The sequence below is a fragment of the Hylobates moloch genome, unplaced genomic scaffold, assembly GCF_009828535.3.
Source record: "Hylobates moloch isolate HMO894 unplaced genomic scaffold, HMol_V3 SCAFFOLD_3, whole genome shotgun sequence".
NCBI lineage: Eukaryota > Metazoa > Chordata > Mammalia > Primates > Hylobatidae > Hylobates > Hylobates moloch.
Window position 1 is genome coordinate 71,125,880 of NW_026652278.1, and position 25,381 is coordinate 71,151,260.

Here is a 25,381-nt window from a genome sequence, read left to right on the forward strand (position 1 = left end):
TAAAAACACTGGGGCTCATATGAGTCATGTGACCTGCCAACATTTGCAAACCTGAACTACAGAGGAGCTAGTACCAGCATCTAGGTATTCTGTTTCTTAGTTCTATCCACCCACCCCATTATACCACCTCCATGATATTTGTGTCTAAAATTATTATAGTTGTTTGTTTCTAAATTTTGTCTGCTTGCTTACCTTGCCTGTCTTCCACCAGTAGATTACAGTGTCCGTGACCTAAGACTTTGCTATACTGTATCCTTAGCTACCAGGATATTGCCTGGCACATCGTAGACTCTCAGTAAATAGTTGTGTCATGTAAGAAAGCATGAGTCCATGACCAGAAAATAACTTTTCAAGTCAGGCATTTTGTAATGCAAATTAAACATGGGTCTGATGCATTTTTGTGAAAGAAGGAGGGAAGGAAGGAAAAAAAGAAGGATAGATTATATATGTGGAATATATGCTCTTGAGGGGGTTAGGAGAAGAGGAAGGCAGAGGATGAAGGGATTGAGGTGGGGAGGGACAAATAATTTCTCATTCTTAACTAATTTTTTAAACAACTGATTGCTGTTTGCAGAAGATGTGTTGGCCTAAAATGATCATAATCATTGTTAGCTTATAATGCTTAAATAGGTCACTTAAATAGGACTCTTCTAATAGAAGAGGAGGCCATTATACAGATTAATAAAAATTGATAAAGACTTGAAAACTGCTCATGGGGTCAGTAATCTCCAATTAAAAGTTCATATGCCAAGAAAAACAAGCCTCTTCCTCCTAAATTATTACTGTGAAAATTTTCAAGCCTACGGAAAAGTTGGAAGAATAGTACATTAAACATACATATATTCTCTACCTCAGTTCACTGTTAATATTGGGCCATATTTGCCATTTCTCTGTGTCTCTGAGTCTGCCTGTGTATTATATATACCATTTTATTTTATTTATTTTATATTTTACTTTTGAGATGAACTTTCATTCTTGTCGCCCAGGCTGGAGCGCAGTGGCGTGTTCTCGGCTCACTGCAACCTCTGCCTCCCCGGCTCAAGTCATTCTCCTGTCTCAGCCTCCCAAGTAGCTGGAAATACAGGCATGTGCCACCATGCCCAGCTAATTTTGTATTTGTAGTAAAGATGGGGTTTCTTCATGTTGGCCAGGTTGGTCTCGAACTCCTGACCTCAGGTGATCCACCTGCCTTGGCCTCCCAAAGTGCTGGGATTACAGGCATGAGTCACTGCGCCTGGCATATAGATACCATTTTAAATGAGACATTTAAATAAATTACAGACACCATCACACTTCATCCCTCAAAACTTCGGCATGGGTCTCCTATACATAACGGCATTTTCCTGTGAAACAATAATACCATTATCATACCCAAGAAAATTAACGTTAATTCACCATTGTTACTTAATATGTGCAGTCCATAGTAACATTTCCCCAGTTTTCCCAACGGTGTCTCTTGTAACTCTTTTTGTTTTAATCCAGTATTTAATCAAAGTTTATACTTTGCATTTGATAGTTAGGGCTTTTAAGTCTTTTCCAATCTAGGGCAATGGTTCTCAAGGGTGGGCCCCAGACCAGCAGTATCACATCACTGGGGTCTCCGGGGGTCGAGCCAGCAATCTTCGTTGAAAGAAGCCCTCCGGGTGATTCTGATAAAACTGAAGGCGATTGATCTAGAGCATATTTCCCACCTTCCTGCTTTTCATGACATTTCATTTTTATCAAAAGCCCAGGTCAATTTCATTTTAGAATGTCCCACATTCTGAATTTTTCTGAACATTCCCTCATGGTTTGATTCAAGTTTAACATTTTGGCAAGCATAGGTGATATTGGGCATATTTAGTGCATCATGTTATGAGGCACATGATATTTAATGATCCCTTTTCCCTTTCTTAGTGAAGCTAAGATTGATCATTTGGCTAATGTGGTTATCGCCAGATGGATCCCCTCTAAAGGCTATGTTCCCCTTTATAATTAATAAGTGACCTAAAGACTGTGTGAATATTTTCTTCCCCAATAAACTTTCACCCAATTGTTGTAACAGCCATTGATATTACTTGCCTGAATTACTATGTTAGCGTATGGTAATTTTTCTAATTTTGTCACTCCTTCTATATTAATTAGCTGTCATTCTTTAAATAAGAGCTTTCTTTCTTCCCTTGCATTTATTTGTATTTATATTTGTTTAAATATTATGATGGACTCATACTTATTAAAAAATCAAATGTATCAAATAATTACTATCATCATTCTTTCTGATATTCAAATAGTGCCAAATTTGGCCACGAGAGAGCTTCTTCAAACTTCTTTCTGTGCTCTTTCCCTGCTTTCTGGCACAACAAAATGTTCTAGGCTTACTGTGTACATTCCCTGCCCCACAACACGAATCAGCCATTTCTTCCAGTAGCCCTTGTTATTTTGGAAACCAGTATGTGGATGCTAGATGCTCTACACATGTGCATGACTTGAACACATGTATGCACACACACAGTCATATGTGTATATTTTAATCATAATTCCTTACAGATCCCTCCAATTCTAATTTGCAGAGCTTTTGTCACCTTCTTCTTATGCTTATCCTTTCTTTCTGTAGGTCAGAAGTCTGACCTTGGTTTTCATTGAGCTAAAATTCAGGTGCCAATGGGGTTGTACTTTTTTCTGGAGGCCCAAGGGAAAATTTTGTTTTCTTGCTTCTTCCAGCTTCTAAAGGCCGCACATATTCCTCGCTCCTGGCCCCTTCCTCCGTTTTCAGAGCCAGTGACACTGCACCTCTCTGATATGTTTTCCATCATCACATCTCCCTCTCTGATGACAGTCTTAAAAGCTTCTTCTTTTTTAAGGAGTGATGTGATTAGATTGAGCCCACCCAGATAGTCCAGGATAATACCCCCATCTGCAAAGCCTCTTCTGCCATGGCACGTAACATATTCACAGGTTCCAGGGATTCAAGTGTGGACATCTTGAGTTATTCTGCCTACCTACCTCATCTTCCCTCATTCTTAGTTTTATTTCTCTTCTCTCTGAAAATCCTGACTTTTAACAACCTCAGTATATTTACACATTTTCTCTCTTCTACAATATACACAAAATAATTTGAGAAGGATAAAAGCAATAACACTAACAACAATAAGCCTACTAAGTTAAAGCTCAAGATTTATTTGTAGTTTTCCGTTACTTAGAATATATTCAGGCATGTAGTTGAAGTACTGTGTTCCAAAATTACTTGAATTAATTTCTTTGTATAGTTGTACTATAGATTTAATATACAATTAGGTTCATTTTTTTCTGTTTATATTCAGACTTAGAGTTCACATTTTCCATCCTTTTCAATTTATTTTATTTTTTGAGTGTGTAAACTATACGACGATAAAAAGAGACATATTCAGAGAAGTCCCTGTCCCATCCATATCCCCTTTACCCTATTTCTACCCACTGGCTACACATCGTCATTCTTAGTCTCTGGTTTATCCTTCCCACATTCTTTTTGGAAAGCATAGATGGACATGTGTATATCGGTTTTTTTTAACCTTGTTTTTACTTCTTTCTTACAAAAAGTAGCTGAGTTTATTGATTTTTTTTGCTTGTTGCATTTTTACTTAACAGGATATCTTGCATATATATGTATATTTATATACAGTTATATATATGTATATATCTGTACACACACACACAGTATATCCTGGGAATCACTCTATAGTAGGTAGTCATGGAAATCTTGAAAAGAGTAATTATTAAATTCTTAAATACGTCTTCTGTATTGTTTAACTTGTTACAACTCTGTATAATATTTGTGACTTAACACAACTATAAAAAGGCATGCATTGAGAGAAAATGTCTTGTATGCCTTCTGCCCACCTCTTCCCTCCCTGAGGTAGAGCTAATTTTTTTCCTATGTTTGCATAACATTTTGTATATTAAAGTATCACAGCAACTTTTATTATAGTTATTTTTATTTGAAAAACCATCTCCCTTTCTGGCCTGCTAGTTCCACAAATGTACAAAGAATTTCTCTCTTTCCTTTTCCTTTTTCTTTCTTTTTAGAGGTGGGAGTAAGCAGCAATGATTATGCCTGGCATATGGTGTTTCTCCATTTACTTATTTTGCCTGAAATTCCATTAGAGATTTAGTCAGTTGGTCTATTTTTATAATAGTGTCTATTTTAAAAAAGGTATAACATCCTAATATGTATTAACATTCAGAGACTAGCCACTTCTTAGAAAAGCTATGAAAGGTCAGATGAGAAAAAAGGACAGTGGTGTTTGGATTCTGTCTCTGATAGAAACCCCAAGGAAGGCAAGAGGGAGTACAAGGGTTGTAGATACTCTAGGAAGAAGAGAGGATGAATCAAGGAAAGGAAAAGAGGAGGCAGAAAGAAAAGGTCTATATCATGATGTCCATTATGTGAGGTACTCACAGCACAGGAAATCTGCCTAGGTGATAATAGGGGTGATGTTCATTAGGAAAGAAATAGCTCCAAGGAGTTTTTTCTTTACATGCTAAGAAGCTGAGGCCCAGAGAGATGGAACAGGTTTCCCAAGGCAATAGCACTAGGAACTGGAACTGCAGACTTTTGAGTCCACCACACCCACCCTGAGTTGAGGTGATCCTTCTTGTGATCCCGAGAGGGAACCTTTGAAATCAAGCAGGCCCACCTACTTCCCTGGGGGTGGGCAGAGGGTCTGAGCAATCCCTCCTTTTAGAGCGCTTTGCAGCTGGGCCACTCATCTCAAGATTGGAATATGCCATCTCCATCTTTCCTGACCTCCTTCAGTGGAGTCAGCTGTATTTGTGGAGGTGCGTTGTTCAGTCTCAGAGCATTGTTTAAATTTAAAATCAATAGAGAAAAGTGAGCCAGCGAGAGGCACAGACTGATTAAGTGCTGTCTATATGAAGAGGTGCATCCTCTGCCACCTTTCTGTTGAAAGCCTGAGAAACATGAAGAGGATGGAGCAAAGTGAAAACAGATTAAAAATTATGTCAGATACCAAAATGCACTAAAGCAACTGCATCTTTGACAGGTAATCAAGAATTGGGTGACTTTGAGTTCCGATTTGGCATAATGATATCAACATGTTCAGACACACACACATTCCTTGTATACACATAGCATATATACAAGATACACATACAAAGTAGACACACAACATGTACTTGTGTGTATTGTATAACACAACTTACATAAAGACACACAGAAGATACAATACACATACAAACACCCACATGCCCATATTCAACACACATACACACAAAACATGCAACACACATTAGTGCCTGCACACGTGCACACATGTGCAAACATTGAGCAACACAATAAAGATGTAACTTTTCCATCTCCCAATTCATTCTACATTTTTATTTTGATGAAAAGATAGCAGTAGAGGAGGAAATCTCTTCATCAGAAAATACAGTGAAAAAATTCCCCAAGACATTGTCATGTATTACTGGTTATTTTTGGTGGTGAAGAGAATTATTTGAAAACAAAGAAGCCTTTCACAAGCCTCTAAAATACAAAAGATTTAATAACATTTACATCTGTGTATCAGCCATGTCTGTAATGCGAGTCATGAATAACACATAAACCAGAGCACAGAAAGAACAGAAGTGCTCACACATCATTTAAAATCCAACCCACCCCATCGTCGGTGGAATCAAATACACAGCAGGGGCAGTTCCAGTTGCTACACACACAATAGAGTCATTGGAAATGAAAACATATTAATTATGTTCCTTAAGGTTAGGAGAGAAATAGCAGGATTCACTAAACCTTTCTAACTTCTCTGTTGAAAATTTGTACCAAAGAGTACATCCTGGGTTGCCTCTTTATTTTTCCTAAGAAACTGCAGAACGAGTGTGTGTATTTGTCCTGTTTTACTGTTTATTCGAGTCTGCACTTGGGGCTCAGACTTGCCTCATTGTTGTGCTGAAAATGGAAGAAAGTTGGCTTGGGAAGATGGATCTTTGTTACCAGTGAATAACTTGCAAAAAAAATTACTTGTTTTAAATGCTCGACAATACCTGCACAAGTCCCAGTGGTATATGTGGAAATTCTTGCTGCTATGAAATGAGTCATGTAGTATCCAGACCTAGAACCCATGGAGCAACATGTTTGACCATGAAGGAAATCATTCCTTAGTCTGATTTGGATAACTGTCTGTGGCCCAAATTTGGAATTGTATGTTCCTAGGTCCATTCATTTGGCTCCTGTGTATATCCAGGGATCTCCTACGCTGGTGAGAGATCATCAGACTCTGCTAGGAGGCAACCGCTAGTGCCCTAATAGAGAAGGGTGAAGCTGGGAATGGTGGCTCACACCTGTAATCCAAGCACTTTGGGAGGCCTAGTTGGGTGGGTTACTTGAGGTCAGGAGGTCGAGTCCAGCCTAGCCAACATGCCGAAACCTCATCTCTACTAAAAATACCAAAATTAGCCAGGCATGGGGGTGCATGCCTGTGATCCCAGCTACTTGGGAGGCCGAGGGAGGAGAATCACTTGAACCCAGGAAGTGGAGGCTGCAGTGAGCCCAGATCGCCCCACTGCTCCAGTCAGGGCGACAGGATGAGATTCCATCTTAAAAAATAGAAGGAAGGATAAGTTCAGGGAGAATTGAACTGATGATTTTTGGGTGAGTTCATATTTATTCTTTAAGTCAGTATTGTGTTTTGTTTCCAGGGGTAAGAGGATGTTCATTCACATAATGCTCATGTTAGATTAGCACATTTTGTTTGCAGGCTTTTGTTTTGGCATTTCTTTCTCCTTCTTCTGCTGCTCACTGTTTCCCCTTCTTCTGCTAGGCTTCCTTCTGATGGTGTCAGAACACGGCATGCCAGTCCAGAGTAGTTTAAAACGAGCTCTGTAAATGTCATGGAACCCCTGCCTCTGCCTCCCCTATGTGTCTCATTTCAGTGTAAAATTTCAAGCACTTCCCAGTCCTTACTGCCGCGAAAGGTTAATAGTCGTCTTTTTTTTATGTACTGTAAATGCTCAGTTCCTAAGGATAGTGTTTCAGGGCAAGTTGAGTGTAATTGCTAAATAATATAGTAATTCTCTTTTTAAATGAGTCATACTTGCGTTGTTCCAGATGCTCCTGCATGTATGTGTGTGCCTGTATACATGCATGCATGTACGTGTGTGTGCGTGTGTGTGTGTGTGTGTGTGTGTGTGTGTGTGTAGGCAGGCATGAGTGAGGCCTCCCCTTGGGGGAAGTCACCATCCCATAGGAGTTTGCACATTTACACATTTGGGTTTTAAATGTTGTGCCGCATCCTGGGCTTTTAGGTGCTGCGGATTATGTATAATAGATGACCTGCATTTACAGAGATGTGTGCTATACAGATGTAAATGTTATTATAGCTTTTATATTTTATGTTCTTGTTGAAAGATCATTTTGTCTTTGAATAATATGGCTGTTCAATTTTTTTTGGAGGGGAGGGGGTTATCTTTAAAAGAGAATATGAAATGGATATTGCACATCATATATTTCTTAAAAGTAATTTGGAATTTTAGGGTCTGGGATTGGGGCTGACTGATACACTGCTGTGATGAGATAGAACCCCTGGAAAATAACAGCACCCGCACATGCCTGCATCTGTCTAACCTCATAATTCACTTTCACATTGGATTATGGATGTCTGCGTTCAGTGAGTCTATCTTCCCTTTAGGTATTATTTCAGCCCTTTGAGATAATAAGGAAAGTTTAATTGCGTTGTTAATTGATTTTTTGCACAACATTATTACCTTGATTGATTGCAGAGTTGATGAAAATGTTAGACACAGGCAGCGTGGAGTATCAGCCAGGCAAGGAGTGGGAGCCTTGTGGAGAATAGATAACCTTGATGTTAAGAGCTATATCCTTCAGATATGTCTTCCCTTGACATATTGATGGCCCCTGAAAAGGGAAAAGCTGATTGTATGCAGAATGCAATCATTAAACCCACTTCAGCTCGCTGTTGATTAATTTGTTTTTTCCTGAAGGATCTAGTTATAGGGAAGGCCTCACTTGTACCAACCGCAGCCATTTTCCACGTTCCAGACTGTGCTTAACCCTCTAGGTGAAGAGAAGTGAGGAGGCTGGCTTGCCTGAGACGGGAAGATTATCTTAGGGTGCGCAGGGTGTGTGCTTAAGGCTCACAAGGTGTCTCCATGCTCAGGAACACTCTATGTCCTTCACCATAGTGCTGATTTTCCTGAAATTATTGATTCTTTAAAATGCCAATAGCAAGGAACCCTTCACTGAGACCTGGTGTAAGATGAAACTGTCACTTGGGGATTCTCAGGAAGGTGTTCACCAGTCCAGTGGTGTCGGGAGAGACATGGCACTCAGGAGCTTTTATTATACATTAGGTAAAACCCTGCATGAGATTGCCCCCATGATTGGAGAATTTAGTTGTTATTGAGGTGTGCCCGTGTGTGTGTGTGTTTGTGTGTGTGTAGACAGTGATGATAAGAAAGGATTTCTGCAGATAGTTTCTTATATTTTCAATTACTCCTCTCCCTGGCCTTATATGACACTTTCTTAGAAAAGTTTATTGAAAGCCATCATCATTTTTTCTGAGTCCAGGGCCATCTTCATGGTAGCAAAAATCAGGTTGATTGATCAGTTGATTTACTCATTGATTAATAGGACTTCTTCTGCCCTGCTTTCCTCCCCTCAACTCACACCACTTCATTCGCAACTGCCCAACCCTGCACAGAGACTCAGTGGGCTGAATTTATGGGCAAAGAAGTTGCCCCTCTGGAAGAATGCAAGCTCTTATACATGCAGTACTCCTAGAGAGCCTCATCTTCTAGGGAGAATGGATTGCTTCTTCTGCCACCCCCTCGCCAGCTTCCATGCTTATTACTCATGGAAGATTCTGGCTTATTTTGCCCTCTTCTTTCCTTTGTGGCTGTGCCCAATGTTCATTCAAACAAAATTTCAATTGTATAGCATTGCTGGAGGCCTACCAATAGTTACATCACCTTCCTGGAGTCCTGAGACCCCCAGGAGAGGTCATGTGGGCTTCTCCCTGCACCGCAGAGCACCCTGTAGATGGAATTCTCTGTGTGATGCTAAGCACAGTTTCTCCTCAGGCTGCCCCACCTCCTGCATTATGAGTCTTTCTTCTCCTGAACTCACCACTGGTGCTCAGGGAGTCTAATATCCATAGAGTCTTGGCCCTCAATTACGGTAATGGCTTATAATGAGATTTTGGCCAAGTAGCAGGTAGCAGGTTATTGCTTCCTGCTCAGCGTGGGCAATGTCTACGCTGTTAATTTGTGTTGCCGAATGTGGCTTAGAGCTGGGCATCAAACTGTCGGAGCCAGATGTATTCTATTAGGTGCGAGGCTCACATTGGCCCATGGGCAATTTTTTCCCCCCAATACGGAAGCATGTTAACTCACCACAGGGTGAATCCTGACAAATTCAAGCCAGCCAAATAAAAGGGGTAATATCCCAAGCCATCAAAGTAGTACATTCTAGAGACAGATAACACCCGGTACCACCCACTGTCAGCAGTGTCTCTCTGACTGGGGCATTCTATTGATAGGCAAAAAACACACCCATCTCAATATTGCTGGAGAGGCTCTGGTGCCTTCATTAAGTTTTAATGAGCCTGACCCTAATGAAAGCCCTTATAACATGCTCTTCTACTACTTTCCTTGTCTTTATCTTGGGCAGAAAAAAATGTACAGAGGTTCATATAACTCTTATAACCTGCTTTCTACTATTAATTCTTCCTTAACCTACAGTTTCTTGCATTAACACATACACATACATTTACATATATACATGCACGCATGCACACACACACACAGCTTTTTCCCAAAGCAGGTTAGAGGATGGGGAGTTGAAGATCAGGAAATTATGAACATATTTTACCATTTGGCACTGGGATGAGCTAGTGTCCAAGAATTATGCTGTGTGTTCTGCAACAACAGACTGGGTCATTTTTTGTAAAGCAAACTTTTCGGTTAGATTATATATCATCAGATTCCCTTTGTTTTCTTTTCGGAGAAAGCAATTTAGGGTGTGCTGGAGTTAGGAAAGATTATGGTGGTATCAGTACAGGAAGATTTTGTTTGGATTCTAATGAAGGTCAGGTGGAGGCTGGACCAATGGGCCCAAGTAAGGAAGGCTTTTTCCCCAATCCTTGCAGGGTTTGAATTATGACAAACCCAGTTGTTACAGGGTCTGCTTAATTTTATTTGAAAGTTTTCTTTTTTTTTTTTTTAGCTTGAAGAATTAGGAAAACAAGAAGGCAACTTGTCTTTATTTTCAGTGACTCTCTTGAGAAATTTCAGCCTGCAGAACTGTGAATGTTCCCTGCTTTTGATGTAAGCTCTCTAATAGGAACAGATCTGAAGCCCAAAAGCAAATTTCTGCTTGAGAGCAAAGCCCAAATTCCCATTCAGACTCTGCAGGAGGGCCCCCACTGCTCAGATTTCTTCATACAAGATTCTGTCAGTTTTGGGGGAGTCTAAAGACTTTCTGCGAAATTTTTCCTGCAAGTTATTTTTTGGTTATACTCCATAAATGATGGTTCAGATCTATTCTACTTATCCAAAGAAACTGTTTTCTTCTTTTTTCCTGTTAATGTAATTGCACATCACTAAAATTTGAATGTTTATAGTTTTTGTTTTGGATAAAGAGCTGGAATAACCTTTTATTATTATTATTATTTAGGTATCATTAGCTTTCAGACTGCTATTGGGGATAAAATAAAACCTCCGTTTGCCAAAACTCAAGACACTAGAACCCTCAGTTAACCAGATTTTTAGATCTCTGATTGTAGACAGTCTTGATTTTACAAGAATAAAAACTAGTGTCATGAATTTTACTTTTTAAAAAGAAATAAGGGCCCCTCTTTAGGTTGTCCTAAAACAGTGTTTCTTAAAGATGGTCCCTCAGCATCGGCATTACCTGGGAACTCACAAAAATGCGTACTCTTGGCCCCGACTCAGATCCACGGAATCAGAAACTCTGGGGAATGGGGCTTGGCAAGCTGTGTTTTAACAGGCCTTCTCAGTGATTCTGATGCATGGGCAAGTCATAGAACCACCGTCGCAGGGCCAACCCATACATTTCTACCTATAACTGTCCAGGGATGTATAATAAATGCTGGGGTTCAGAATAAGTATGCTGAGGTCTTTTCATCTATTCCACAATTTAAAAAAAATGTACTGCATACCTACTATGCCCTTGGCTTTACGATGCATGGGTGAAAATCTATTGTTTTCGATTTTTTGGAGCTCATATAAGCAGGAGATCTTAAGATCTTGAGAAATGTTCAATCCGCAGTCTTCCCACCCCAGCTAATCTCCTAACTGTACTATCCTCACTAAAGGCACTCGGAGAAATACTCAGTTGTGGTCACTATGATTACCTAGTAAGACAGTGAAACTGACTTTGGTTTCAGTGTCTTATGTGTGAAAATTCAAAAAGGTTTCTAGCTAACCATGAGTTAATGAGATAATTTAATTAACAAGGACCCAACATTCCCCGAGTGGCTAGTTAGTCACATGACTGTTATATTAGGAAAGCTAAGAAGATGTATGAGGGCCATTTTATACTTGCTTCACTGACCACTTGAGAGGCCTCTCGGCTGAAATGGAGAATAACACCTGGACCCAGCTCTGGTTTCCCCTGCCTAGAAGGCCAGTAACTCCAATTTGTGTCTACTCCTTCCCTGATTGAATCCACTCATGTATTTTTATCCTATAAAATTCTAATTTAAAATGCCATTCCCTAGAATGTTATACCTTTATTGCTGTTTTTGTTTTTGTTTTTTTTAATAATGATGTGTTTGAAATCTCTAGAAGCCCACAAATACCTCTTTCTCCTAAAGGGAGGTGATCATTTGTTGTTCCAGGCATGAAAATAGTTACTTGACCCATGTACCAGAGACCAATGATGGGGATCAGATGAGGATCAAACAGCAGCTGGAATTATTGTCATATTTTTATCTCAGCAGCTTCTGCCTCTCTTTTTTGATGACACTGGGACCAGGTACCCTGAGAGGGAAGCCAATGCTAGGTAGATTTAGGGGGAGGGGGAGCATTAAAAGAGGATAACTTTGTGTGTATTGATCCATTTTTCATTTTTATTTATTTTTATGTTTTTTACTTTTTTGACTTCAAATGATGTCATATCTTTTTGAACTTTCATGGTAAAAATGATTTTTCCCCCTAAGAAATGCAGGAAATCTTTAGTATTTTGAATGCTTCTTTACATTTGTGGAGGTGATATGCAAAAATCCCCAATCTCTGAGCCTGGAAGATTAATTAGAACAATTGATGGTAAAGAAAATCAGTCCCTGAAATTGAGGCAAGAAGAACCCCAAAATGGGGGGCAAGGAGTGTCTGATAGCCCCATTCCTGAAAGCCTTCAGCACAGATTGACCAAACATGACATACTGATCATTAAGGAACCTGTAATTGGTGACCAAAAGCACAGTGTGGCTGTGATGGCTCTCCCTGAATAGTTGCCGCCATTTATTTATTTATTTTTTTAAAAGCAAGCGGCTGCTTTCCTAAATTCATGCTGCCCTCTAGTGGTGATGCTCCCGACTTCAGCTAGAAGGTGGAAAGGATGAATGTAGAGATAATGGCGGGAATGGAGGAGGTGGTGACGGGGTGGCTTTTTCCTTTCTTTCTTTTTTCTCTCCTGTCTGAAAGATGTCTGAGTTTCTCACTCAAACATTGAGAAAGAAACGTGAGGCCAGAGCACTTGACCACTGTCCGCTTTGACTGACAGCCTGGCTGATGTGACATCCATCACGGACCCGCACTGAAGGGCACTTCACAAATCTGAACGGGTCCGCATCCCATCTCGGCATGCACTTTGGAATCCAGCCCATCTCAAATCCATTAAGCCCTACTTAGAATACAGACATAGGAGAGAGGAGAAATACACTCACACCAAACCAGTCTTGCAGTTCAAGTTTCTCTGTAAGAAAAAGCAAGTAAGAATGAGCCTACTAAGGGTGTGGGTGATCTTTGATGTTCTCCAGAGACCCCTGGTTCCTGTGAACAGGACTGAACAAATAAATAATGAATTTGAAAAATAAGCGGAAAAGCAAAATTTATATTCCTGTCGCCAAGGCAGTATCTTATAATTCAGGGATATTTCTGGGCTAGATAGAGTTGTATGGGTGCTTGGTCCGGTTCTGTCACCTTCCAAAAGCCAGTTGGAACCTTATTTTTCTCCTCTGTAAGATGAAGGAATTTACCTAAAATGAGGTTCTTTAAATTCTTTCTCAGCTTGAGAATCCTCCAATACAGTTAAAGAAATACTTGAAAAGTTTACCATTCTGTATCGAAGCTTACTAGGCAGTACAGCAAATCACAGAGAATCCTTATAAGACAGTATAAACAATTCATTGTTTAGGAAGTCAAGAATAAAAACTGTTTCAGGCTTCATCTTTGGCTTGGACAAAAAAAAAACCCAAAATGTAACCTGAGGCTAAAAAACGAAATTTGGACTGCTAAGAAGATTTAGCAGTTTATTTGGGGGGTGGGGAGGAGAGGGGTTGTTGGAGTAAGGAAATATTTACCATGGAGTTTGACATCTCATATTTATAATACATTTCTGTTTGATAGAAATACAATGTGTATAGAGGTAGGAGCCAAAAAAGGGAGCTCCCAATGAAGGGGGCTAGTGAGCCCACCCTCCAATCTGAGAATCTTTCTGTCAGTTGCTACTCACTTCTTACTACCCCCAATCCAAAAAAAAAAATAGGAAATTTAAAGGCATTGACATCTAAGCAAAAGTACATTGTCTGTTTCCTTTCCAGGATTCACATAATGGAAATATTCCCTGCCAGCTAATGTTTAATCTGTTAGCCTAATATTTCTTTCATGTGGAAAGGACTGAATGGCCCACTCAGTCTGGATAGAGCCACAACGCCTGTAACCTGAGTGTGGGGTCCAGGGCCCAAGATGGGATAGTAGAGAATGTCACTAAGGATCTGCTCAAAGATGCAGTTATTTCTCAGACTTGGACCAGCTTTCCCATTTTCCACTGACAGATTATATGACAGACTATATGAAGAACTTGCCCTGCATTTTTTTCTCCTCTCTTTCCTTCCCCACCTCCCCTTCTTCTTCTAAGATGACAAGCCTCGTTTCAGCTGCCCTGGGAGCCCAGGCTGTGTTTTCTAGAGGCTCTGGTTTGTCACATGACAATGAGCCTGCCCACTCTGTGACTGCCTGTTTAGCCTCCCTGGTCTAGGAGGCTAGCCCCACAGCCTTGCCTGCTGATCACCTTCACAACAAATTTTGCCAATATCCCTTCCCTGCTGACTGACTTCCTTCCCCTGTTTTTCCTTCCCTACAAACAAGTGGGTGAGACTCGACAAGGCCCAGCATTTGTCTGGGCAGGCTGTGTAATCTGTCCTCTCCCAGTGGAAAGCCGCACTGGACGGGTCTGAGCATTGGAGTCAAATGCCCTCTTGTCAAAAGGATAGGTTGCCTGGCATTTTTGTTAGCTTTCTTTCCAGGTGTGGTGCATCCTAACCCTTGAATTGGTGCTCCACACTCTAATATGTTGTCTGGCATTTGGTAGAAGACAGCATATCAGAACCCCACAGTTTGGACCCTATCATGCACTTGGTATTCAACTTTGTCCTTCATACTCTTTGTGCTAAGAAGTGAATAAAAACTAATGTTTACTCTACTTTGTGATAACAATGTTGGTAGGAATAATCAACCTGGGAAAAAAAGGACAGCAACTAATCCTGCACGTAATATAATTTATGGTGAATGAAAAACGGACCAAAGATTTATATCTTGTTGATATATTGAAAACCACACAAATACATGGGGAGGAATTAGCCTTGATAGAAATAATGAAAACAAAATAAAATTGAAATGAGCTAAAACTACACACAATAAAATTTGTTGACTAAAGTTTAACAGCAGACTCAAGTCTTCTTGTCACAATTTAGATCTGCAATATTTTACTCAAGGAAATGGGACTTTGTAAAAATAAATGACTGTACAAGAGATTTAGAAGATGTAATCAGCACAATTTAACATTTGGCCAGAGCTGATTGAGGAATTTAACCTTACTGTAAAAATTATCTGGTAAAGAATTGATCCCATTGAAAATAAATTCAATAAAATAGAAATGAAAATGTTAAAAATAGAAATGGTTTTTTGTATTTAAAAATTGATTAAGGAATTAAATGGGCTAAGTGGAGTTTGCTGTGAATAATTAATGCTTTCTCAAAGACAAATTACCAGGCTAGTTTACATGTTTGTATTTATAAACCTGAAGTCAAAGTATCCCTGGACTCAGAGTTGGAGAATTCAAATGTCTACCAGTGCAAGACATCAGGGTCAGTGTAGCAGGGTAGGAATACCCCTTGTGGGGTTGTTTTTGTACAGTGAAGGTGAAATAGGAAGCATGGTTTGAAGTGGTCACTGCAGTATTTAGCAAGGACAGTGTGCAGTACCCCCGCCCCCACCCCCCCGCCCCCATAGTGCAAGAGCCCTAACAGAGGTTTTGGGGGTTATAGCATGCACTGTTGGGATGCAGTACCCCATTCCCACCCAATATGCAGATGATAAACCGAGACACTTGCCTGAAGTCATGCTCAGCTAGGTTGGGAAACAAGTCTCACACTTTTTTTTGCCTTCTCCAGCCTCCCCTGGGTAAGGTGGAGAGCCTTTCTTCATTTCTTCTCCAACCTAAGGCATCTCAGATGTGCGGCAGATGAAGGGAAAATATACTGGGTGGAGAAGAAGGTCTTTGTCCGTCTTCCTGAAAAACTGCTCCCACACAATCCCGTCCCCTAAGACCTTTTAAAGTCTCTCTTCTTTATTTTGTCTTAGTATTTAAGTAGCTTACACTGAAGTAGGATGTTGTGCTAGGAGCCTGTCATTTCACAGGCTCCACTAAATCCTGTGTGATAGCCACAGCAGAGCTGATAGCACATCACACGGGCTGACCTCAGGGTATTGCTCCAGCTACTTCTCAAGATCATAAAACATGGGTGTTTATTCCTTTCCAGTTCCCCATGTATTCACAGCCTGCACTTAACAAAGACTGAGGAATGTGCTTTCTGGGGAATGTTCCTTCCCACTGTATGATGTTTACAGCTCTTTAGGCCAGATGATAATGTTCACTGCACTTCTCTCTTTTCAACTAGATGTTGTGATTGCTTTGTTTTTGTGGGAGAAAAGTGTTTGGGGTAAAAACACCACCACGATTTAGGAACTGAGGCTGTTGCCTCCTATTACTCTTTCTTGTTCAATGGGGCAAATATTTAATCTGTATATATTTTCAGAGTGTTTCAAATGTCTGAAGTCATACCAGAGGTTAAAAGATGAGTGTCCAGCAATTGACATTCCTTACTTTGTGGATTCTGTGTAAATTTTATATACATGATTATTTTAATGGTATTAATTTATTCAACAAATATTTATTGAGTATCTCATCTGTACCAAGTGCAGATGCTCTCCAACTTACGAAGGTTCAACCTATAATTGTTTAACTTTACAAAGCCGCACACAGTTGATAGCTGTAACCCCATTGTAAGTTAAAGGGCTTACAATTTCAGGTAGTTTCAAGTAATGATGCATTTTTGATTTACAATAATTTCAACTTACAATAGGTTTATTGGGATGTAGCTCCATGGTAAACAAGATGCTTCTGTATGGTTTTAGGTATGGGGTGTTAGAAATTGGGGAGGAGGGAGAATATTGTAGGGGATGACACATTTATGGACATGTATAGAGTCCCATGGAAACGTTGTTCTAGAGCCTTCTGCAGTGGACCAAGATGCTCCTGATCACCTTTTCCTTTCTGTCACTGGGCCCATCTACCTCTTCACAACATTGTTATCACCTTTTGCAGGGGTCAGGAGGTATCTAGTTCCTTCCTTTCTCATACAGATAAGAGAACAAGAGTTCTGTGGGGGAACCCTTTATCCCCTGCTTCCATCCTAGTGCTAATTATAAACTCCTAGTATCACAATGGGATCAAGATATGTTTGTGATTCCATAGCTACATTATAAACTCATATGAAATAGCATTTAAAATAATGATCCCTAAAGTGATGACTACCAAAACTAACAATAGTGATAATTATTCCATTTTACAAATATAAATGTGTTGGTCCAACCTGCACTCCAATATCAAATGCATTTTTGTATTTTTACATGCAGATTCTTGTTTTTTACCACTAAAATATTAATGACAGACCACTTGCTTTGATGGCTAGGCTTTAGTTCTGTTGAATACAGAGTTATGAGACTTGGGCTTATGCCAAAGCCAGTGGGACACAGCCTAGTTAGTGTTCAGCACTTCTAGCTGTATGAAATGCAGATTGCAGGAAAGTTAATGAAAACCCTTTCCTCAGGGATTTTGGGGTCCTCCAGAGGCCCCCTTCTATCCAGGTTATACTGTGGGGTTACAGGCTGGATGGGTTTCAAGGGCTGACTTAGTCCAAATCAATTTTTTATTGACTGACCTGTTGAACTTGTCTCCTGCATCAGGCAATATTGGACCTGGTGTTCTCATCTTCATAAGGAAAACATTGGAAAATGCCAAATCACCTATTTCAGAGCTAAAATGAACCTCTGAGATTATCTGGCCCCTTGCCCTTGTTTTACAAATGGGGAAACCTGCCCAGTGAGGGAAAGGGACATGTACATGGTCACATGACTGTTGGGGCAGGGCTGGATCTAAATGCAGGTCTTCCCCCACTTCCCCTTACTAAATAGACTATTGAACTGCAGCTGGAAGTGTGAGGCCATCCAGGCATCAGGGAGTCCAGGATGCTGGATGAATGGATGTGCAAGAATTCCCTTCCCTGGACTGGGCTCTCAGGGCCTCCCCCAGCAAAATCTCTGGTACTGACCCTGCAGTCCCAGCCTTATATCCAAGAAAGGAGGCTGATTCCCACCCACTTAGGCAGCCCCAAGGTTATAACTTAACCTGCATAATTAGGACGTCCATTCCAGAGGGGGAAAACATGGAAAAGATAAAGGGCCTCTTTAAAACAGATTCTTCCTGATACATTTTTTTCATAATTATAGCTTTAACAGCTTATAGTGATGGGAAAGCTGGCTACTTAAGAAAAATTAGGACTCTCATTTGGCAGGAGAGAATCCCCGAGGGGACGATGCCCTGTCATTTTTCAGGGTCTCTCGAAAAGAAACCCCACACAGACAGCTGCACGTCAGCCTGACACAGGGCAAGCCTGCTTTACTTACTATGGCCAAAGCCAGATCTTTTAATTAAAAACACTGCATATGCCATTAAATGTGTTGTTCCCCCTCCAGTCCCAAGACGTCGTAGTTTGAGGAGATACAAACAAATGAATCCATTGCAGATGTGCAGAGAAACCATTGCCTACTGAGTCACAAACCAGCGGGTTCCCAAATTCCAGCCTCGGAGTGCCTCCCCATCAAAATGTTCTTTGCAAGCAAACTTTTCCCTCTGTAATTTTCACAGTTTATGGCAGTTGCCATGGCGGGAGAAGAAGGGCTGTGGGGAGGATGAGGGAGAGGGAAACACAATGCCACCTCACTTAATTTACGAGCAGAGCCTCATATTTCACAAATAACCTTCATGATAAATAAAGGCCTGTGGCCACACATGGGACTGTGCTGTTGTGTGCATGTTTGCTTTTCCAGGTTAATTTTATTTATTTATTTTTGAACACAAAAGTCACATATTGGGGGTAATCACATCCTGACTCTGAGCTCTGGGAGGAGACTCACAGAGGCAATTCTCGCTTAATTTCAGCCGCTGGCGATGGTTTGAGTTTGACAATTTCAGCCGATTCTTACCATCGCTAGCCAGAGCACCTTTCTCCCCGGGTGAGCACCAGCAGCTGGATCTCATTTTCAACTGCCAGGCCGTCCCCACGCCTTCCTGGAGCAGCCCACAGACTGAGTGCCGTCCTTTCCGGGAGTTTATTCAAGGTGACAGCTCCTCACTCAATGGCCTTCTGATCACCTCAAGTAGCCAAGATATCAGTGGGGTCGGGCGTGCTCCTCCTGCAAATTCCAAATTTAGATTGACTGAGGTTATCCTTAGGCCCCTTGACCCCAGCACTCCAGCAGAACAGAACTGCCAGGACCTTCGCAGCCACAGTGAGTTTTGTAATGATGTCTGGGGAGAGATGTTCTGCAGGGGCAGGCAGAGAAGACCCCAAGTGATGGGGAGTGATGTCAGCTTTCGTTAGAGCGGCAGACAGCGTTAGAATATCCTTGGCATAATATGGCACTGGTATCTCTGTCAGTATCTCTGTTTTCCGTCACCGCACACAATCCTGGGCCTGTCTGCAACCCTGACGGTGTCTTTTCAGATCAGGCTGTTGCCAGCACAGAGACTAGCTCCGCTCTTCACCACACAGCCCCTTTGTTTGAAGTCTGCCCTTTTGTCATTAATGCACTTGATGTCTATTTAAATCTGACAGTGAATGCGGTATCTGTTTTCCCGTCAAGAGATCATTGACAATATTAATACCTCATGTCCTTGCCTCATTTTCCAAGCGCTGACACCTAGCCGCAGTCTCCTGCATTCATCAAACAGCCTTCTCTCACCAGGATGTCTATAAACATTCTTGCTTCCAGGCCCAAAGAAACAGGGTAGGCCTTAAAAAGGACTTTTATCAATGCCAGCCAGAAAGAAGGCTCGGGAATGTGGCACAGAACACATCCCAGCCCACGTTCCAGGAGCATCCAGCCTGTTTCTAGGGCGGCACTTGCCATTCAAGTTGCATCTAAGTGAGATCTGGAGTTGAAGTTTACCCTGGAGAAAGGGAAGAAAAAAAAGCAGTTGAATCCCTGAATGTACTGGGGAGTTTACTGGAGAGAGGGCACTCATGGTGGGTGTCGTGTGTGTGTGTCTGTGTGTATGTGTGTGTGTGTGTGTGTGGTGTGTGTGTGTTTGCCTTTCATCCTTTTGCTTAAGAGAAAGATTGTGTTCTTTATGACATCCGACAGACCTATCCGTTCCTTTTTATTAAAATTCACGTTATCCTAGTGCTGTAGGAATAAATTAGCATCCTTTGGTCCCATCCTTCCACATTCTTCAGGGTTTATTTGAATCAATTATGTTTAAGGGAGCCCTCTGTGGATACCTGGCAGAACTGAGGCACTCCCACCCAGGCCTGTAGTGGGTGCTATTCCTGGAGCAGAGCCTGATCAGCCAAGCCCACAGACCAGCAGGGTCCTGGCATGGGTGACAATATTAGTACAATGCTGGTGGCTACATAATTCAGCACGATAAAGGAAACAGCTCAATGTCAACAACTAAAAGAATAATTTAGGTCCCAAGAAGGGTCTCAGTGAGGTTCCATCCAAGCTCAAAGTTTCCAGGCACCAGACCAATACTGAAAACCAGAAATTGGGGATTAGGGGCCAAGGAGAAAGCATGACCAAGGAGGAGGAATGAGCCACAGTAAACTTGCTCATGGGAACATGGCAGGAAGTAAAATTAATGAGAGTGAGCCCGAGGCCAGCTTTGAGGCCGTAGAACAATGTCACCCTCTCTCCATTGCCAACTCTGAGAGACTATGTGACCCCAGCAATTTCTAGCTTTGTTCCAAGCCATCCAAACCAGGGAGCATCTGCTCTGTCCTCAAAAGTTTCTAAAAGTCATTTTGATCCTTATGTAAGAATAAGGTTTGAAGTTTTGTAGTGGAGAAACATCTCTTTTACAGTTGCAAAAATATTTACTACTTAGAACTTCTGATGTGAAGAACCTGGTTAATTTCAAGTACTAATTTATCACAAATTAACAACAAAAAAAAATGGGCTTGTTGGTTTCACACTATCACACTGACAGAAAAAACAAATCATCATGTCCCTAGGTAGCTATTTTCACAGGCAGATTTGTGGCTCTTGAATGAATGTCTTATGGACATTTCCTTTCTTTGTTTTTTTCTAGTTGTGTACAGTTCAGAGACTCAAGTCTGATTAGCGCTAAGACAACTCTGTCCAACTGGATTTTAAATGTTTTTCTAAAAATAGAAGAAAATAAAAACGCAGGTGGCAAAAACAAAACAGATTTTTCCTTGATAATCCCACAGAGCTTTCATAATAACTATGGAAGTGATTTCTTATGGGTATTTAGAATAAATAATGAGTTGATTAAAAAGTTCAACCCTATTGTAGGGGCATTTTTCATTGTTAAGTCTCCTACAGTCTTCTTCAATGAGAGGAGAGCCTTATACAGAGCCACAGAGTTACTTAAAGTAAAACTGAAAATGGAAATCAAATTCATTCTGACCAGAGAAAGAGAGTTCAGGATGCCTGTAAGAAGCCATTTAATGTTGGAGGCTCTTGTTCATGTCCATGTGGTGTTTTTTTTTTTTTTTTTTTTTTTGAGACAGTGTCTCTGTCGCCCAGGCTGGAGTGCACTGGCACAATCTCAGCTTACTGCAAGCTCCACCTCCCGGATTCACGCCATTCTCCTGCCTCAGCCTCCCGAGTAGCTGGGACCACACGTGCCCACCACCACGCCCAGCTAATTTTTTTTTGTATTCTTAGTGGAGACGGGGTTTCATCATGTTAGCCAGGATGGTCTCGATCTCCTGACCTCGTGATCCACCTGCCTCGGCCTCCCAAAGTGCTGGGATTACAGGCGTGAGCCACCACGCCCGGCCATCCATATGGTATTTTGTCAACACCACCTCTCTTCCTTAATCATCCCATATGTGCTCAATGCCTGGTGCCTGCCAGAATTTGGAATAGTCTCTCTAGAATTTAACAATATTGCTTCATGATAAAGGGTATCAAAATAGTCACATTCTGGGAAGATTGTTCTACATCTTCTGCTTGGGCTGGGTTCATCTTTAAACTCTTAATTTTCCATTCTTAGAAACTCTACTAAGGGAAACTGGAGTGAGGAGAGGCTACATTCTGGGGAGTAATTGGCCAAATTAGAAAGGTATCTAACATGTGGAAGAGAAGTCATGCAGAAAGCGATATTCTTAGGAACCTGTACTTGTAGTGACATTTTATTTCAATGTCAACTCTGAAGCTGACAGAACCTTCTTGTCTGTGAGGACAAAAAGGGAGAGTTCTTCCCTTCTGGGGCTTCATCCACTTTCTGCTGCTCATCGGATCTATGATTGTCTTGCATGTCTGCTTTTCAGCATCTGTGTTGCCCTGCTATGCTGACTGTGCCACCTGTAATGATGTATGTCTTTTTATTCGCAGGTGTCCTGGGGAAGTGTCGCTACGTTTACTATGGGAAAAACTCAGAGGGCAACAGGTTTATCCGAGATGACCAGCTCTGAAGCCAAGTTCTGGATACCTTCATCCATTTCATGAAAATAAAATCAAAAGGGAAATCAAAAATAAAGAAAACGCTAAAGAAAAAACAATAGCCCACATTGCCTCTCTTTGGGAAAAGCTATGACTTCAGCTTTTGGTACCTTCTGCTGACTTTGCCAGGCCTGTCAAGATGATCCTTCTGCCTTAGACTGAGTGGTCACATAGAGATTGACATGATTGCCCTTAAGCAGGTCTCATCCACCAGGGTGACAGACAGCGGTGGCGAAGCAACGGGGCTGACAGCATGAACACCATGATAGATTGCCTGGTCCTGCCACTGCTCACAGGGGAGCAGAGGTCACACCTGGGGCCTCCCTGGACATGCTCAGTGGCTGCAGTCAAGTGAGAAAGACTGTCCTCAGCTCGCCTATTGAGTTGAAATCCCTCTGATATCGTCGTGCTGCGGGCTTATTTTTAGTGAAATAGTCACAGTTTAGGGGACGGCCACTCTCCCTCACTCCCTTTAAATCTTAACGTCCTGTATTCTGCATATACATAGCTCCCATCTCTTCCCCTCCACCTTCCTTTAGCATCATTTTTATGACAGGTGGTGCATTTCAGTTTGCAGTTCTTCAGAGAACAAGGTATAACTTCCCAGCCAGGTCATACATTTATGGCTGGCTTCATGTTGCTACAATCCCTTTATTGGCGTAAATAGCTTTCCCTAAATCCCTGACTACAAAAACATGGACCTTTATCTTGTTTCATTCAACTCTAAATCCACTTCTTGCCCTGAATATGATGCAGTGTAAGGCAGTAAGGCATCTTTCTCAGCACGAGGGTTTGGTTGCACCAGGGACTCTTATTTATTAATTTATTTTTAACCGTACACACTTCCAGTGATGCCTGTGGCCATACTTGTGCGTGGGGCTGGCTTGCTCCTTCGGGTGCTATTTAAAGGGAGTGAGGTGATGAAAGATAGAGTGATGGGTCAGGAGGTTAAAAAACAAAATTAAGACTGTTGAAAGCACTCACCAGACCAAAGAGTTTTTATAGAAGGCACAAACCTTTTGGATTTTGCATCTTTGTCATGACCTCTCAGAAATCAAATCCACAGGTTGTGAGACGGTGCTATGTCTTCCTGTATGCTTGGCTGTGCACTAGCACTAATGTCACAAGGAACATAAGTGTGATCATTGCTAGTTGGGTGACTCTAAGTTTATCTAACTTGCTGGTGCACCAGTCAAATCACTCTAGAAGATATTCAAAAGGCTGATTGTTCTTAACACGACAGTGTTTATTTTTCTGCTGCTTCTGTTTAGGCCCAGTGTTCATTGTCCTCTCAGTATTAGGTCAGTTTGATGACAGCAAAACCTGAAAGAGAATCCCTCCAAGTTATAGATACTGAGGGACTAGGAGCTGCTATTGCAAAACTGTGGGGACTCAGAATCCCTGAGCTGCCCAAGGAGAACCTACTTTCTCAGCTCTAGCCCGTTTACATAGCCTCTGGCCCACTGAGTCAACACAGGCCTTGAATGACATGTATTGAGGCTGGCAGGAGTCCCTGTTAGAGATTACGCAACCTTTGTTAATCAGTTCTTTAGACAAGTTAACACTAAAATCCTCAAAACCATGAATAATTGGAGAATGTTGAATGTTTGCCCTTATCTCTCAAATCCATTAGTAACTGGAGTTGAGTACCTTTTCTCTGTTTGATCTACAAAACAGCACTGGAAAAATGCTTCAAATTATCTGCATTTGGTCCCAACCTGGGTCGTTGTTTAGAAGCATCAACACATGTTTTCTCCCTGGCGTAATATGGGCAGCCAGAGTTCTGTGCAAGGGCAGCTAGACGAGTCCGATGTCATATCCAATCTAGCCACACATATATCCTTGTCTTTATAAAAGGCTTTAACCCTGCCTCAAACAATAAAAAAGCACTTGTGAACTGACCACAGAATTTTTCCATCTTTATTTTTCTTACTTGTTTACTTTTTTTTAATGTCAGAACCATTTGTATCATGTGCAGGAATGTCTCCCTCAGTGTGAGCTTTGGAGGCAAAACATATTTTTGGAGTGAGTTATTGACCACATTGCTTCCCTCTCTTTGGGTTGTTTATTTTCTTCCAGAATGGTGTAATAACTTTAATTAAGATTAGTTTTAATTATAAATTACCTAAAGGCCATCACTAAGGTATATTCATCTTATTGATAGAATTACAGTGAGCTTTGTTTCTCTTAAGCAGGGATAGTGATAATGAAGTGCTGGGTTGGTTACAGTTCCACTGTGTGTTAACCAAAATTTGCTCTGCTAGAGCTAGATTTTGGTCTGAATTGGCAGAAGTAGAACCCATGTTGTATGTTTATCTTAAGTCTGTAGGAATTTCCCAAACCTTGTTTTTCAAAGTCGAGTAGTAGAAAGTAATAAATTCAATCAGGGCCCAGACATGTTTTGTACCCCCTTTACCCTTTGGTCTTTCTTCCTTTTATCCTATTCCACTGAGCTTGTTCTTTGGGGATTATGGTGCCTGACATCCCTGTCTTTCCTCCCCTAGGACACTGACTTGAGTGGAGAGACCTCGGCAATACAAGGCTGTCTTGCAGCTCTCTGTTGCCTCAGCAATGTCAGGACGACTGTCTCTTTCCTGAGTAACATAATTTTAAAGAACAATTTGTTCCTTAGGGAATAATGTCTTGGATTGTGGGGAATCCTATTAAAAGTACAACTATTGCAATCATTTGCTTTTACTTTTACCAGCCTGGCTCATAAACCCTCCATCTGTTTGTTGCTTTAAATAGAAGCACATTATAAGAGATTATCACTTGATCAGGCTGCATGTCTGAGTGTTGTGTGTTTTCACATACTCATGTATACTAAGGAATAAAAGAAAGCAAACCACAGATTCTGGATGAAAGGATTTTTCATTGTGTGTGTGTGTGTGTGTGTGTGCGTGTGTGTGTTTCCAGCAGAGATGTATCTTGCACATTTTCAAGGGAAAAATGTCTTTCTTGCTGTTTTCAAGAAATAACCTGGCTGTCTTTCTTTTCTTTGTTAACATGCAGACCAAAAACAATCCACAGGGCCCTTTTCATCAAAACAATAATGGTGTTTAGTGCTTGCTACTTGCAAGGGCAGCCTAAATCAGGTCTGTGTGGGTGCAACACA

At 41.2% G+C, this 25,381-nt stretch overlaps 1 protein-coding gene across 3 annotated transcripts in view; it reads left to right on the forward strand.

Annotated features, from left to right (window-relative positions):
• Positions 1-24,167, forward strand: part of LRMDA (leucine rich melanocyte differentiation associated) — a 767,717-nt gene extending 743,550 nt beyond the window's left edge. The window contains exon 5 of one of the 3 annotated variants that reach the window (XR_009212825.1): positions 22,159-22,730. Coding sequence is in view for 1 of the 3 variants with exons in the window: in XM_032140809.2 (XP_031996700.1) it covers positions 22,159-22,238 (80 nt within the window). In the remaining 2 variants the exon portion in view is untranslated. Of the gene's footprint in view, positions 1-22,158 lie in introns of all 3 variants that reach the window. The other 2 variants (XR_009212824.1, XM_032140809.2) reach the window with 2 other exon arrangements.
• Positions 24,168-25,381: the final 1,214 nt, after the last annotated feature.